Here is a 17,719-nt window from a genome sequence, read left to right on the forward strand (position 1 = left end):
ATTTTGAAAAACTACAAAATTTAGAGTTAGCTGCTTACACTGGATGAATTACTATTAATTAATAGTAATTATAATTATACTGAAATCTTAAAATTATACATTGTTTAGCAAGTATTTAATGCCTTAAAATTTTTGTGTTTTTATTTGTTAATATGAGCATTTATAATAATAAAAAATTTTTATTAAATTTAGATACCTTATTTTTACTGTAAATAGATAAAATATTGCGTATGAATGCTTCTGTTAATCATTTTAAAATTAGAGGGCTTATTTTTTCCCTTTTATTATTTGATCAAAATATTTGGTTGTGCATTCCTTTAATACATAAAGGACTGTAACACATACAGTCAAACCTGTTTTTATGCGGTCTTTTTTGTGCGATTTTTTTAATGCGATTTTTTTTGTGTGGTATAGTTGGCGACTAGTCTTGTGCGATTTATCATGTCTCACGTTGACTTATTATAGCTAAATAAACTTATTATAACATAAATGAACTTATTATAGTAATATTATTGCATGAATATGCGAAAAAATGAAATAATTTATTTTTTAAGTCAACAAAACACCACCTGAACAAAAATATGTAAAACAGATGATAGACGAGACGATGCAGTCAAGTGCTGACATCTGTTGTCAATAAATTCTATTTTGTACGGTTTTGAGTTATTTTCTATGTGAGACTTTTTTTATGTGGACCCTATCCACCGCATAAAAACAGGTTTGACTGTACATTAAACATTTTTTTTCTTCTTCTTTATGTAGGGTTATTTACTTTTTATAAACTATTTAATCATGAAATTTTCTCATAATATTAATTTATATGTGCAGTAATTGATTTTCAGAAAAGCATATGGTTAAAAAATGGGTTTAGAGAGTACATTTAAGTAATTCTGTAAAATATGAATAATGCATATACAGTTCAGTAATATGAATTTAATATAAGATCTGCATGTTGATGAATTTGTCATATAATTATGATGTGCTTTGTATGGCTTTTATTGAAGTGTTTTTCAATAGTATTTTAGAACAGATTCAAGAAAATTTTAGAGCAAATATTTTGATTTACAAAATACTTACAAAATTCTAAAAACAATAAATCATATCTCAATATGTAATTGGTTCAAACATCGTTATTTTCTAGGAATTATCACATCCACAGACTTCATAATTACCAGCCAATCAACAACTTTATTTTACCCAGATGCATTTTGAAAATTACAATAACAATAGTTCCCTCCTCAGTGGGTTTTCTTCTATACAAGCTAAACAAGGCACAAATGCTTTTTCTACACTCCAATTTTTCAATATTCAACAGTTTTGACTAGTTTAGTTTTTCCTTGTGTTCTTTTCATTAACAATATTTAATGCTGGCAAGGACTGTGTATAATAAAGTATTGTTAATGAAAAGAACACAGAAAATAAATGATTTTAATATGAAAGTAGTCAAAATGCTTGAAATATTGAAAAATTGGAGTGTAGAAAAAGTGTTTGTGCCTTGTTTAGCTTGTATGGAAGAAAATCCACTGAGGAGGGAAATATTATTATTGTAATTTCCAAAATGCATCTGGGTAAAGTAAAGTTGTTGATTCGCTAGTAATTATGGAGTTTGCGGATGTTATAATTCCTAGAAAATAACAGTGTTTGAACTGGTTACATATTGAGATTAAAGAAAGAGATATTTTCTAAATCATATACAGTGGAACCTCGCTTAACGAGCACCTCACACAACGAGTATTTCACATAATAAGCAAAACAAATTGTATTTGCCTCACTTAATGAGCAATGTTTCGCATAACGAGTGATGAGGAGAGGGAAAGTCCCCAATTGTGCACATGTGGCATGTTCCATCAGTCTGTGTTTAGCACTCGTTCCGCTAGTATCTTAGTGTTGCTTGTGATCACATATTTTTCCAAACTTGTGTTCACACATATTACTTATAAACATCAACAATCAGAGCCCATTATATAATAATAATATGCCAAATTCTTGGGTCATTAAATTTAATGACCGATTCCAAATTAAAGTTTAGAAATGTCTGAATTAAATATTAACTATTTATGATTATTAAATTTAATACGAGATGGAAACATAACTGTCTACCTCTAGTCAAATTAATTAATTTCTAATATTTAATTATAGCCTTTACATAACCCAAGAATTGGCATATCATTTGGAGTGTTTATTAAACATATTAGCTGTGATTTTTTTTTTTTTTTTCTGCAATTCTCATTCCAGGATGGTTCATTCTGCACTAGAAGAAAAGATGATAATGATTCACGCTCCTTAACAGTGTATATTGTACAATTTTTTTGAATAAATGCTATACATAAAACATTTGAATATTTTTTCGGGTAGAACGCATTATCGTATTTTACATTAACTTCTATGAGAAAAATTGTGTTGCTTAATGAGTGTTTTGCATTACGAGTAAGACTCTGGAATGAATTATGCTAGTTAAGTGAGGTTCTACTGTATAATAAAAATATTTTAAGATCAAAAAGTACACATGATTTAATACATTATTCATATTATTAAATATCATAGTTATAGTTTTAATAATGGGAAAGAATGTATCAAGCAAAAAAATGTTTTAAATGAATTTAAGTAATAACATGCTATCAAAATTAAATGGAAAAGAAAGAAAACAATTCAACTGATTAATATTTAATATCATTATATTTAATTCATATATAATGTGAATTATGTATGAATTAAATAGTTTGTTCTAATTCTTTCTTAATGTATAGTGAATAATGATTAATGTTATATGATACACCATTCAGTATAAAATTATGAAAAATATCATTAAATATAAATAATAATGCAGTTGAGTTTTCTTAAGAGCACCCTTTAAATCACTGAATCATGCTTCTTATCTCAACTTGTTACTTAGGATAAGGCAGCAAATCACCCAGAGAGTGGTTAATGCTATTTGATTCTTTTCACTTTGTCTTAGGAGCTCTATATAAATGATAACACTTAGAAATAGTAAAATTCATTATCTCATAATTTACTGTTCTTACATATTTGTTTCAATTCTTATATCATCAATTTTGTAGTTCATCAAATAACCAGTAACTACAGTATATTTACCAGTCATATTACTTTTAATTATTCCCAGAGATACATTAAGAGGTCTAGTGAAAAAATATGAACATTCATGCTCCAAAATTTCTGAATGCTCTCTAATGAGAAGCATAATATAAAAACAAATAAATACAGTACTGACAAGTAAGACTTCGTTTGACTTCTGAAATCTGGTTGCTTATCATTTCTTGCTTGTCTTCTTGAGATGGAATGTGCTGGTACATGTGATATGTTCTGTTTATACATACATGCGTACAGTAGCATGCCATCCATGGAAGCTGTGGAAGCACCACTTTCCTTGTATTTTCTAAAATATAAATACATATTGTGCAATTATTTTATATTTTAACATACTTTGAATTAATTAAAATTAATATTTTATTATAACCGCATTATGTATCTTATTACAAAAATCTATACACGTGAAAAACAATGATAAGATTGCTATTGTATATTTGAATATAAATTCATATACGCATATTCCCATTGGAAGCTCTGTATTGTTGAATACAGGACAGCTTCCATGGCAGGGCTTAAAGTGACTCTCTTTTTTTAGCTTTTTTTCATAGCTCCTTTCTTTTTTAGCTTTTTCTGAGAAAAACTCACTTTTTTAGCTTTTTTCACTTCCCATGTGAAATTTTTTTTTCATAAATGCGCTCAGGAGCGAAATAGCGATCAGCACGTCCCCATATGCCTTATGGACTGTGCGTGACATGATAAGGCACTGTCGTATACACATGTAGTGTACTACATTTATATAAACTAACAAAACGAGGAGCTTCCCAAAGCTTGATACTCTGCACATGCTGTAGGAATTTGCATGTGGGTTCTCCTTGCTTGTATCCTTGTGAAATACCGATCTCCGCGGCACTTCGATATAATCACACTGCATTAAGACATAAGTACACTTCTAGTTCAGCGTTAAGAGTGATTTTTATACAGCATTATTTTTAGCATTTGTATTTATTTAAGTGCAGTGGACAAAAGAAAGAAATAGATTTTATTTAATACTAACAGTAGAAACTCCTGTTTTAGCAACGGAAAATCGTATAGAACCCAATACTTTCTGAAGTAAGTTGCTAAGCAAACTTCTTCCCAACTGCCTGCTATTCTTTAGCTTAAATGATGACATTACTCGTTTTTGACTACCGTAGAAAAACCGAAAATAATAATTGTTGAGCGATAATAAATTTGATTTCTACTGTTATTATTAAATAAAACGTTGTAGGACACTCGTTTCAAAGCTTGTATCTTTCTAGCACTCTGTAAAATTAAAGATCGAGCGAATCTCGTGCCAGGAAATACAAGATTTTAAACTAATATCCTAAATATTAATAACTTCTGTAATCACTTAAAACCAAACTTTTGTCTTTGTCTAAAGATTGTCAATCTTTAGACAAAGACAAAAGTTTGGTTTTAAGTGGGTGCTTATATATTTGGCATGCACCATGGTTTTCTGTATTCTAACGGTGTCCTTCATTTTCCATTTCGACAGAAACTATAAAACTCGTCACGCACGTGCGCATTCGAACAGCTGCGGTCAATCCGGCACCAAATTAAAAAATTAATTTGTAAATATTTAGCGTCGAAAAACCGCTATTTTCACTTTAATCTAGCTTTTTGATATGCTTCTAGTCGAACTCAGTCAAAAAATTAATTTAATTATAATTTATTGAAGATTTTAATTTTTTAATATTAGAAAGTAATTAGCATAAATTACATGGTGTCATGTCTCATCTTCGCTCCCGTTCAAGTTTATTGTCCTATACATGCGCCGATGTTCGTTTTTACTTCTGCTGGGGTTTTATTTCAACCTCAACCGTTTGGTTACGCAAAGTGGGGAGATGGGCGTCACGTGATCGCATACCTGACTTTTTACAAGTTTCCTTACCTCGAAAGAAACTTATATTTTTTCTCGATTTTAATTATTATTAACTAACTTTTTTGATGGATTCTTATATCTTTGTATTATCTAAAGTTGCAGATATAAATGCGTAAAACTTTATTTAAAAAATTGTTTTTCTTATATTTTAAAATTCAAAAATAAATTAAATATCGGAAATGCTAAACTATAAGTACAGTGTGTTTTACATTATCATTGCGAACAGATACAGCCAATTATTTTATAAACGTATTTATTATTTTAATTTTTATAAATTATTTAATTTGATGCAACGTGATCAATTAATTACTGTGGCGCGTTAACATGGGCGTAACCAGGAAGGGGCATGGGTGGGCACGCCCCCCCAGTTAACCTGGTGCCCCTCCCCAGAAAATTCTTCTTCTTCTTATTCAATTTAATATGGAGATTATAGCCTTTGCGGCTCTTTCTCCGACCGAACGTTGCCAGTTGCTAAGCGAAACGGCTAGTGAGGCTAATGTAGCGCTCCAGCGCCGCCACGTGTTGACTAGGAGTGATGGAGGCCGGCGGCCAGTAGATAGGTGTCAGCGTGCGCACCAGAGACATGTTTAGGGTCATCGTGTTGCCTAGGTCCTTGTGGGCTATAGTGTATTTGGGGCAATGTAGCCAGTAATGAAGTGTAGTTTCTGCTGCGCCACAATGGGGACACCCCGGGGAGTAGTGTAGATGCTGTGAGTAAAGGAAAGCATGTAATGGGGCCATCTCGGTCTGGAGCTGGGCCAAAAGCGTCTCCGCGTGGCGAGATGACGCGCAACTGTACCTCCAGGGGGCGAAAGGGCGTAGGTGGTCCTGGCCTTTGTTGCGGAGCACTGCTGACCAGGAATCTGTCAGGGTGCCGATGGTGGTGTCCTGCAAAGCCCGGGTGATGTCGCGTGGTGTGAGGGGTTTCCAGATGGACCCACAGAGCGGGTCCCCAGAAAATTACAGCCTCTAGGCCCCCCATAACAAACTCTGGCTACACCAATGCACGTTAATTAATATGGAGGCGAGACTTGATTCAATTACTTTTTCATTTCAGACGTTAATTACAGTGTTATTTTAATGTAATTTTATACATAATGTATGTTTATTATAATTAATAAATCTATATAAGAATAATATCTGTGTCTAATAAAACAAAGCGATTATAAAAATAAAAAGCGCGCGTTTCTATCTCGATCTTTTGTAAGCGAAATTTTATGATTTTAATTTTTAAAAAATGAGATTTTTATTTATAATTTCCGTAATTTGTTCTATAAGAGCAAAAAACTAAACTTATCAAATATCAACTCTCTGTAAATAATTTCATCATTTACTTATTAACATCAGATTTGTTAAATTTCATGGGATTGTATTATTTTTTAACTTGAGGGTAGTAGAAAACTTTGTATATTTTCTCCCGTGAAAGTAATAGACTCTGCCGGTTCCCCACTGTGAAGGACGACAAACTGCTAAATGTTTAATTACATTGTTTTCATAAACTCTCTTCTCTGTCAGTTGTGGGTCGAATGACTAACAAATTGTTTTATTGTATTCGGGGGAATAGATTTGTGAGACTAGTATTACCAGTAATGAATTCTGTAATTTTATTTTTAATCATTTAAAAAATATTGATAAAATTACCAAATAAATGATTGGGTCACAATTACTAGTGGTATTGCTATATAACAGACATGGGCAAATGTGACTCCGAGAGTCGCATGCGGCTCTTTTTGAGTTTTATGTGGCTCTTGCTGAAAGTGTTAATTTCTGCTTTTTATTATTATTTTTACAGTTTTATTTCCACAATTTTGTGAAAATATGTTTATTAAAAAATTCAATACTTGTTTTATATTATATAATAAAATTGAGGTACAGAACTGCAGTACAGAGTAAAAAAGTACAGAACTGCGGCTCCCATGCATTTTGCAAAACCTACATTTCGGCTCCCACTGAACTTTTGCTTGCCCACCCCTGCTATATAATGAACATGCAACCCACTGATTCTGCCAGTTGTTTTTTTTTTCTTTAATTACATTTTTTTTATGAAGAAATCAAAAAATGTACCTTGAAATAAATGGCATTTGAAATTTGGCATGTTATATGGAAACACATTCTGGTAGTTATGTTACTGTTCCATTTGCTTTGCTGTGTAATGGTGGGAATTCTGTATGGGGCACATGAAAACTTAATGCGGGCCTGTTCTGGCTTAATGCAGTCTTACTGGTCACTTTTCTGGAGTATAAATTCAGCCTAACTATTTTCATATTTAATCTTATCAGTCCACTTAATAATCAATCTAATATCATATGCAATGTTATTGATACAAAATATGTGTGCGTTGTGTGTTTTTTTAATAATGCCTGTTTTTGTTCATTTTAACACTAATAGCTTTTTTAGCTTTTTTTCAGTGTGAACTCTCTTTTCTCACTTTTTTTTATTGCCATGACTGCTTCAAGTCCTGCCATGGCAAAAATATTTGAATCATGTAAAGCAGCCAGATTACACTCATTCGTGCATCCGTTTTACAGAGCAGCAGCCTCTGGTGGTTTAGCTCATGGATGCTATACACCAAAATATCATATAACACTTCCATTGATTCTATCCAATGATAGCACAGCTTGCCTATCATCAAATGTCACCACAAGCCACTGCATGCATATAATATATATGTAGGACTTTCTTTTCATCTTGTCTCCTACTTTTGAAACTTTGCTTGTGCTTAGTCCAATAAAGACACTTAATTGCTTACTAAACTAACATTTAATTGTAACACTAGACATTACAATTAATGACATAAACATTGAACATTAAATTTGAATCATCTTGTCTGGACTCGTCTTCCATCTTTTTTCCGCCTTTTCTTTCAACCATTGTCTGGCTACTCTCAAGTCTCGTCTTGTCTCTTCTCGTCGGCAGATGGCGCCCCATCGGGTTCCGCTCTCCACATATATTTGATACCTTTTTAATAAGTGTACCCAAGATTAACGATAGACCCTTATAAATCTTCCTTAGAATAAAACTCTCTTATGTATGTGGACTGGTGTTCTGTTAACAGGAATTTTGCTACACGTAAAACATAGGAAAGAAAATCAGAAACATTGGAGAATGTTCTCTTGAACAAACTGTTTCCCTTATCTGGTGCTGTATTAAGTGGACTCAACTGTAAATTATAATGAAAGCAAAGTAAAAGAAAACACTAAATAATGTTTAAAATATGCAAAATTTTATCAAACCTGTATCAATAATATATCAATAGATGCAATCCAGATTTTTCCTCAAGAAAGTTTATTACATAAGTACACATTGAAATTGGATTTAAAAATAGCAAAAATTGATAAAAAATTATTTAAAAAAAACAAATAGTTTAATTTTAATATTATTTCCTTAGTAATTAGATTTAAAAATAATTCTATTATTATAAAATAGTTATGTAGAAGATATTCTATTTTAAAATACAAACATTATTTTTTTGCTAAGTTTTCTGACATTAGTAAAAAATTATCTATTGAAATTTTATATAAATCTTTTTTCCTTAGGAGAGCCAAGTTAGCTGTAGATATGATTGGCATCAAACTGGATCACAAGTTGTTGTATCTGTTTATTCTAAACTTCCTGATCCTGATTTATCCTGTATTGATGCCAACCCAGTAAAATTATCAATACATATTGTATTTGGGGAAGAAAAATCTGTGTTTGATTTGCACCTTCTATTATGTGGAGTAAGTTTATTTTTTTTTATATTAAAAAATTTAGGATAAGTGACTTTATAAGCTGTTTTTTTGTAAAGAAGATATAAATATAATATAATTGCCTGGACAAAGCCCAGGCTTCTGGGATAACTTTTGCACTTTATTGTCTGATTTTTAAAAAAAATTCCCATGTTAGATTTTGATGATTTTGGTGCCAAAATACTCAGTAGAATCCTGGCATGTGCATAAATTATATTTTGGAAAATATAATTAACTCTGAGAAAAGATATATTCAAAAAACAAAAGTATCAACTTTTGCCTATTTTGACATTTTTGGGTGCTGCTTTCTGGAATATAAAGCCAGACAGTTGCTTCATATTTTTGCAGAGTTTGGTGAATTATGGTTGAATTATGGAAAAGTTATTTGAGTTTAAAGAAAAAGGAACCAGATTTATGTCCCTCATCCTGACTAGATGACGCCACGTTACCTAGCTCTTCAATTGCCTTTGCTGTAACCAATGTTCCCTCTAAGCTGCGTGGTCGCACACTGCTCAAATTGTTTTTGTGCATGAGAATTTATGTGCCGCACAGGCGAGCATGCACACTGATTTGAATTGTTGTTTACTTATTTCTCACTCTGTCTGCAACATGATTATTGCTACATATATTTTGATTAAATCATTGACAAAAGATAATATTTTGTATGAAAGTATGTTTTGAAATGAATTTTAATCTCTACTTTATAATTAATTATTTTAATTTTTATAGGAAAAAATAAGATTTTATATATGTATATGCTCAGAAAAATTTGTTGCTCAGAATCTGCTCAGCAAAAATTCTTTTTGCTCAGAGAAGTATATGTTCCACCCATCTACAAAAAAAATTAGAGGGAACATTGGCTGTAACTGCATGCCCAACCCTGTACCGATTTAAAGGAAATGTATTTCCTTTCGTCAACATTTCAGTAGTTTAAAAATTGGACATAAAAGTGCAAAAGTTATCCCGAACTCATTTTTTAAGTTAGTTTATTTATTTACGTTAGTTTAATTTAATTTCTTTATTACACTTTTTTTTTATCTGTACTTTTCATCATATTTTTTTCTTTTCTGAACAATAAATCACTTATAATCTTTCATTTGTGACACATTACTGCTCAAACTTCTCGCCCAGGCTAACTACATCGATAAACATCTCGAGTTTTTCCATGTAACCTATCATGTATATTGATTTTTATTCTTTGTCATTTGTATTTTAATCTTTTGTTACTGGCATTATTTTCGGGGGAGAATATCAATTGTCTTAAGACATTTCTTTTTGTGTACGCAATAAATAAATTAATTTTCATGTTTGACAGTCAAATATGAAAATTATTTCAGGGACTTTTCCCAGTTTTATTTATAAATGTTTAGAAATTAAAGTAGCTTGGAGGTTTCATAAATTTAATTTATTAACCACTTAAACTTAGTAATTACTGCTAAAATAGTTTTTATTGATTTATTTAAAGTATAAAATGTTTTATTATAAGAATTTAAATTTTTACAGGTGATAGATGTTGAAAAAAGTAAAGTTTCCTATCTGAGTAGTAAAGTAGAAATAAATTTAAGGAAAGCAGAACCAATCAGTTGGCGTAAATTATTTTTAGAAAATAAGCTTCCTGAAAGACAAAATAACGACTCTGGTGCTACCGAAGAAACTGTTGACAATGAGGACGATGACAATTTAGATGATATAATTAGTTAAATTTAACATTAGCTAATATTGTTTTTATATTTGTTCTTTTTGTTAAGTTTTTTTAAATACCTTACTACATACAAATTAGTTCTTCAATAAATCTGAATTGGTTCAGCTAAATAAATCGGCCTCTTGCTTATAAGTTAATGTAATTTAACTGTTATTGTTACTTTAAAGAATTCAAACCTTAAAATGTAAGTGATTAATAAAATGAATAAAACTTATTTGTTATAATAGTGTTTCTACATTTAGTATGAGAAATTGCTTCAAAAAGAAAAAGGGATTTTTGATCAACTTAACTTTAAAACCATTAGAAAATAAAAACAACTTCCCACCTCAAAAAAAGAATAAAATATTTGTCGAAAAAAGGTTATGCAGAAAGAAAAAAACCCATGACCAAAAGACCCAAAGATGTAAGAAAACAATTTTATATATTTCTAAATTTATGAAGTATTTTTGGATTAATTGATGATATAATCTAACCATAATTGTGAGATTTATACAGTATATATTTCGTATATATTGTACTGTATTTACATATTCAATATGATCTTTTGCTGCATGTTTTCACTACAGCACAATGAAATTTAAGAACAATTTATGGTTACAGTATTCTATAATCAAAAGATTGAAAAATTAGAGGCAACTATAAAGGAATCTGACTCTGAAAAACACAGCAGCCCTACATAAAGCAAATTTGGTCGTACGTTTTAATAGTAAATATTTTCAAAGGCTGAGTAAAAGCCCTATACCTACAGTGTTAAAAACTTCATGACCTCTAGGAAACTAAAGCTGCTTTAACAATGAAGTTTCTCAAGTCCATGAGAAATAATTTAAACTCGACTCATCTTGGTTTAATAAAAGTTAGTTCAAGTTATTTTAAAGTTCAATTTTTCACTTTAGTATCTAGTATTTATATTTGTCAGCAGATTGCGCTACTTGTTCATATACTTTCTCAAAACTTACATACATTTAATAAATGAAATTTCCGAGTTATGAAAATCGAATGGATGTAAACAGAATAAATGGAAAGCATTCAACAATATTCTAGACATTGAGATATTTTACCAAGAAAAAAAGCAGTTGTTGACTTCAGTATGACTAGTATTGCCACATTTACAAAATTGCTGACCCAGACGGCAGGTCAGGTTTGTTCGAACAGAAGTTCCTGACGCATGTGCAATGTCATTTTACAATGCGAAGAATAATGTTCATGCTGGTTCTAAATCAGTTACAGTTAGGGACAAGGGATTTGCGTAGGAGTAACATACACGCAAAAAAAGGTCGAAAGGCAAGTTGCACCACACATCAGCATAAACAGAGTAACATGGTGACAGATGAGTTTCAGTGAGTGTGAGGTCTTTCGTTGTTCAAATGGTGTAAATTTATAACAATATTTGCAGAACTTTGTTTCATCGTAATTTCACAATTTCTACGAAATTCCCGGACAAAATTAATAGTTCACCCAGACAGTGAATCAATTCCCGGACTGTCCGGGTGAAAACCGGACGGGTGGTAACACTAAGTATAACGCAATACAAATTTCCATCGATAAATTTGTAAATTCCTAAACGCGAAAAGATAACGATTATATTTATTTTAAATTTTAAGACGTATGTGAATTCTGACGAAATCAAGGAAGGGCCTGCAAACCGCCTCTCCATATAAAAAAGGAGTACGATGAGTAAGACGGGGAAGAAGTTGTCATTTGACTGTGTGTGTGTCCCTGTTCGGATTTACCATCGTCAAGTTCCTCCTCCACTGCTCATCCTCCTCGGACTAGCGGACAATTGGACTGGAATCTAGGACCATTGGATTAAGCTAGCTGAAAGACAGAAATCTAGAACCGAAGATATCATATAATCTATTCGACGTTCGTCGATATAATCAATACAAATCTTAAGGTATTTATCCTACCCGCGAATATTTGTAAGCTCTCTTTCTAATCTGTGTAGAATTTACGTTCGCGGATCGTGAGCCATGTATCTTATCATGTGTCTCTCTGTAAAATAACAGTTTGTCTCTAATTAGACATATGAGAAAATAAACGGGTTTATTTTATATATATATAAATCTCCGAGTGCGTTCTTTTCGTCATTCTCTCCACTTGCTTCATTCCGGGTCTAACCCATACGTAACCGCTCGCGCAATTGATTTTCTGTATTAATCTTAGGATACAGTGGTGTCATCCTGACACGGTATCAAAGAGATACCGACCCTATGGTCACATGAATCAACAACCACAGATGATAAAAACTCGAAAGCATGTTCATTTTGCATAAATTTTTAAGTTACGCTATTTTGGATCCAAATAAAACGAATTTCTCCATAGTCCTACGCGTAACAAACGATATTTTGATAAGATTTGAATGAAATATCATTTATGTTTGCGCAGAATACAATTCTATAAACTATTCAGTCGCGGCTTCAGTTGTCTAATCGACACATTAATGTTTTATTTGGTATAGAGATTAACGAACATCGGATATTGAAATAGCAAAGAAGCCATGGAACAATACGAATATTACCTGATTTATATGTACAGGTATCTTTTGATTGACGCGGTTAATTAATCTCTCGAACCTACCGTGTTAATCAAAATACGGCATCTATGTTAAGACAGCTGTAAAGCCGCGTATATAAAGGGATTGTAGCAATTAATTTGTGCGTTAAGCAAGGTATTCCTGTATGTTTTTCTATCATTTCACAAAATTGTGATAAAAGTTTGATCTAATGTTCAAAATTATCTACTTAAAATTGATAAGACATTATATAAAAATTAAAATTTTATGTTTTAAAATAATAAACTCGAAAAGATACACATTTATTCTGAATTCTATTTAAATAATGAAATCATACTCTTTCTCCCAATAATAATGCCGACAAGAATCGATTACTGAAAAGAATACGCTAAATGACGTGGAAGTAATAACACGCGCCGCAAAGTAAAGGTATGGGCGTCCTGCGATCCTCTGACTTTTTCTATGGCTCGTACACTTTCAAGATTCTTAAACGTATTTGCCCTATAGGTAATTTACAGCAAGTCCACACATTCCAACGACAAAGTACGAATACAACAGTGCTAACCAGTTACTACAGCTGACACGTATTGGCGTGCTGGGGCCACCACAGTTGAGATATATTCCATCTATTAGTTAAATTTAAGTTAATGATAACTGAAGATATTTAGCAATTTAGATAAAAATTAATTTCATTCTTTATATATACACTGTATTTTAATAATAATAATAATATATATTTTAAAAAATTATACAAGGTGTGTCTGAAAAGTTCGGTGAATGGTCTCATAAAATAAAGGAAACAAGAGATACAAACAAAATACCTTTACTGGCATTCAAAGTAATCGCCATTAGCGACAACACACATTTGACATCGGTTGTACAGCTGCTGGAAGCTGTGAGCAAACGCTTCTTTCGGTATCGCACGAAGCACCATTGTCACACGTTAGATCTGCGCAATGTCGGAAAAGCGTAGGCCTTTCAGGACTCCTTTGAGGCGAGGTAACAAGAGGAAATCTGCAGGTGCCAGATCTGGAGAATATGGAGAGTGTTGAAGAACTCACCTGGCGTGTAGGAGGGAAGTGCTGTACGCGGCTGGCAGTGTGCGAACGGGCGTTGTCGAGGAGCAGAATCCACTGTCCACTCTGGTACAACTGTGGCCAAAGTCGCCGGATGCGTTTCAGCAGCCGTTTCAAAACTCCCTCATAGAATTCTGCGTTGATTGTTGTATCGTCGGGTAAAAATTCATGATGGATCAAGCTCTTACTGTTGAAAAAGGCAATCAACATTGTCTTAATCCTGGATTTGGTGAGACGACATTTTTTGGGAGGGGGACGACCATGAACCCCATTCTATGGACTGTTGCTTGGTCTCCGGATCGTACTGGTAGCACCACGACCATGACCACCCTGTAATGATTGTTTTCAAGAACTGCAGATTCCGGTCACACGTGTCGATAAAATCTCCAGAGGTTTCCATCCGGTGTTGCTTTTCCTCGTCTGACAGCGTATGCGGTACAAACCAGGAACAAATCTTACGCTTTTGGAAATGTTCGTGAACAATGGTGCTCACACTGTCCTTGCTTATCTTCAAATCTTCTTTCATTCTCAAAGACAGGCCCCGATCATCTACAAGCATCCGTCGCACTCGTTCGATGTTGTCTGGAGTTGTGCTTGTTGACAGTCGACCAGAACGCGGCTCATCTTCGACATCTTACTTTCCGTCTCTGAAACGTTTAAACCATTCAAAAACACACTTTATACTTACTGCTTCCGCACCATACACTTTCACTAACATTTCATGTGTCTCCGTCGCCGTTTTGCCTAATTTGAAGCGAAACTTGATGTTCACGCGTTGCTCCATTTCGCAGTGACACTCCTTCTCACACTGACTGCATTGCCTTGTTTGTTGCACGCACTTCCGTTTAACTGTCGTAATTTCGACGCTAGTGGGCACTAGTTGGCAAGTCTCTCATTACGTCTGCCTGAGAGCAACATCCTAACCAGCACGGTTATTCAACTATGGGACCATTCACCGAACTTTTCAGACGCATCTTGTATATTATTTAATTGTTAACAATGGTTAACTTATTCAAAAAACCTCAAAATTAAGCTACAGTCAGTATTTGCCATTCCATAATAATTAAAAAAATAAAAAAAATTTTAACAAAATTTCATGACAGATGGCGCTACACAATTTTATTTATTATGTTGTAATTAGAAATATAAAAATTATTTTTTAAAATAAAATTTCATAACGGCTAGAAAGGTTAAATCCTGCAACTTGTTGCTGGAATTTTTCTATATCTTTTTGATTAGAAATACAAAATGGAATGATATCTGTACAGTTTAATTGACTATTAGCTTTTGAAGATGAAGAAACTCTGGCTAGCAAACATATCTTGTGTACTTATCTAAATTATAATGTTATAGGATTCATGTTTCCACTTCTGTTAATTACAGAAAAGAACTCATTGTAATTTTTGGCTGAAATTTTTTTAGAAGATAATTTAATAATTTCTTTTCACTCCATATATATCGATTTGCTAATTGTTTTATATTACAGTAGCCCTTCGTCGTGGTGAGACAAAGAAAAAGCGTGATATAACCGAGTACTGAAAATTCTGGGCTTTTACTAAACAGGTTATACATGCTATGGAATCTCTATCCTCTATTCTTTTATCAGCAAGTGTTTCTGATATAAAATAAGCTTATTTTTTCAATATTGAGTTTTATTCGTGATTATATCGTGTTAAATGACGTTTACATAAACATCGATACCATAAACCTCCGTTTAGCATTATTGTTTCTTTAACAATGACGTTTAAAGACAAATACTGTCGATATAAAAACAAAATATTAGTTGCGATTTTATTACACAGTACTATATTTCATAATAAATCGCTTATTAAAAATTCGCGTAATTTATATTTTTCAATAAAAATTATAAATACAGGAATTGAAAATTTAAAAAATATAAATATTGGACATATAGGAACATCAGAACCTATAAAATTACAGAGTAAAAATTCTGTAAGAAGCAAAACGAAGTTACTACTGTATAAAACTTCTAGAACTTTACGTTCAGAAATAATGAAATCTTTTCCTACACATTTCGAATTGACAGAAACTTGTAAATGATGAGACAGAACTTAAAACCAATAAGTAAACAACTTTTAATATCAAAAGGAAACGTAAATGATAATTTATCTGTTCACCTGTTTTACTTCTTGACGAATTTATTGTTTTCACCTGCAGTGGTAGTTTCGAGGGCAACGGTAGGAATAAAATACGGTATTTCGTTGCAAAAAGAAATTCAATGGCAATTAATAATTTAAAATTTATTGACTCAAGCGCTTTTAAAATTTCGGGGACAAAAAAAAAAGAAAAAAAAAAAACGCGATATGACGCGCGATATAAGAGGAGAAGAAGCCAATATAATGAAAGGAGTAACACAAGGTTGTGGACTATCACCACTGTTGTTCAACGTATGCATAGAAGAGGCAATGAAAGAATTCTACGTTAATACAAAAGGTATAAAAGTGAACGGAAAGTTGTACAGAACAATAAGATTTGCTGACGACATCGCAATGATAGCGGAAGATGTAGACTATCTACAGATAGCTCTTGAAAATTTAAACGAACAATTTGAACTCTTCTATAACTTCACTTATATAACAACCAAACCTCGACAAAAACCTTTAATATGCAGCCTTTTTTATTAAATTTTCAAACGTTTTTGGCCATTTGAATGGCCTTCTTCGGGAATAAAAATCGAATGATTCCGATTTCTATAAAACGAAATTTGTTTTGGAACGATTTTAAACGTTTGAATTTTTCATAGATGTCTAGTGCGGCAAGCCCGTAAATGAAAATACAATAAATATGGTTACTTGACACATACGTATAAGCGATACATAAATATAATACAGGAATAAATAAATAAATAAAAACAGTAACACGACTGTGCCTAATTCTTTAACCGTTCGTCTCTTTTTTCATACTAAAATATTCAGATTATGCCCGCTCTCCATGTCGCTGAGACTTTACTTGATTCTCTTGTCCTTCCTGGTTGGCCTTGTGTATTTGCCTCGCGTTTGCGTATTTAAGGTGTCTCTTGTCCTGAATCTTTTGTATTACTTTAGCTCTTTTCCAATCCACTATGCAAATACACAAGACCAACCAGGAAGGACAAGCAATAAACTAGAGAATCAAGTAAGTCTCAGCGACATGGAGAGCGGGCATAATCTGAATATTTTAGTATGAAAAAAGAGACGAACGGTTAAAGAATTAGGCACAGTCGTGTTACTACTTTTATTTATTTATTTATTCTTGTATTATATTTATGTATCGCTTATACGTATATTTGTACAAGTAACCCGTATTTATTGTATTTTCATTTACGGGCTTGCGCACTAAACATCTATGAAAATTCAAACGCTTAAAATTTCATTTTACAGAAATTGGAATCATTCTATTTTTATTCCTGAAGGTCATTAAAATGACCGAAAACGTTTAAAAAGTTAACAAAAAAGGCTGCATATTAAAGGATTTTGTCGAGGTTTGGTTGAACAATTTAAAAAATGTGGGATGGGAATAAATAGGAAAAAAACAAGATCGTGAGATGTTCAAAAAAAAAAAAAAAAAGGAATAAGGAGGAATGAACGTCTAATTGGACGGTAAAAAAATAGAAGTCAATGAATTCAGGTACCTAGGAAGCATAATTACCTCAGACGGAAGAGTGAAAGAGATGTTACAGCGAGAATCCCAAGCAAAACAGGCATTCTACAGGAAACGACAGATTCCTATAGA

The 17,719-nt window shown here is 32.3% G+C and overlaps 2 protein-coding genes across 2 annotated transcripts in view; both read left to right on the plus strand.

Annotated features, from left to right (window-relative positions):
* mora (CHORD-like protein) overlaps positions 1-10,623 on the plus strand; it is a 56,867-nt gene extending 46,244 nt beyond the window's left edge. Inside the window, exons 9-10 of the mRNA XM_067286850.1 lie at positions 8,506-8,688; positions 10,201-10,623. Of these exons, the coding sequence (XP_067142951.1) occupies positions 8,506-8,688; positions 10,201-10,398 (381 nt within the window). The 3' untranslated portion in view covers positions 10,399-10,623. The remainder of the gene's footprint in view (positions 1-8,505; positions 8,689-10,200) is intronic.
* Positions 2,882-17,719, plus strand: part of Dys (Dystrophin) — a 514,896-nt gene continuing 500,058 nt past the window's right edge. Inside the window, exon 1 of the mRNA XM_067286836.1 lies at positions 2,882-2,888. The gene's annotated coding sequence lies outside the window, so the exon portion shown is untranslated. The remainder of the gene's footprint in view (positions 2,889-17,719) is intronic.

This window comes from Centruroides vittatus, unplaced genomic scaffold (genome assembly GCF_030686945.1).
Source record: "Centruroides vittatus isolate TY-2023 unplaced genomic scaffold, ASM3068694v2 scaffold_386, whole genome shotgun sequence".
Lineage (NCBI taxonomy): Eukaryota > Metazoa > Arthropoda > Arachnida > Scorpiones > Buthidae > Centruroides > Centruroides vittatus.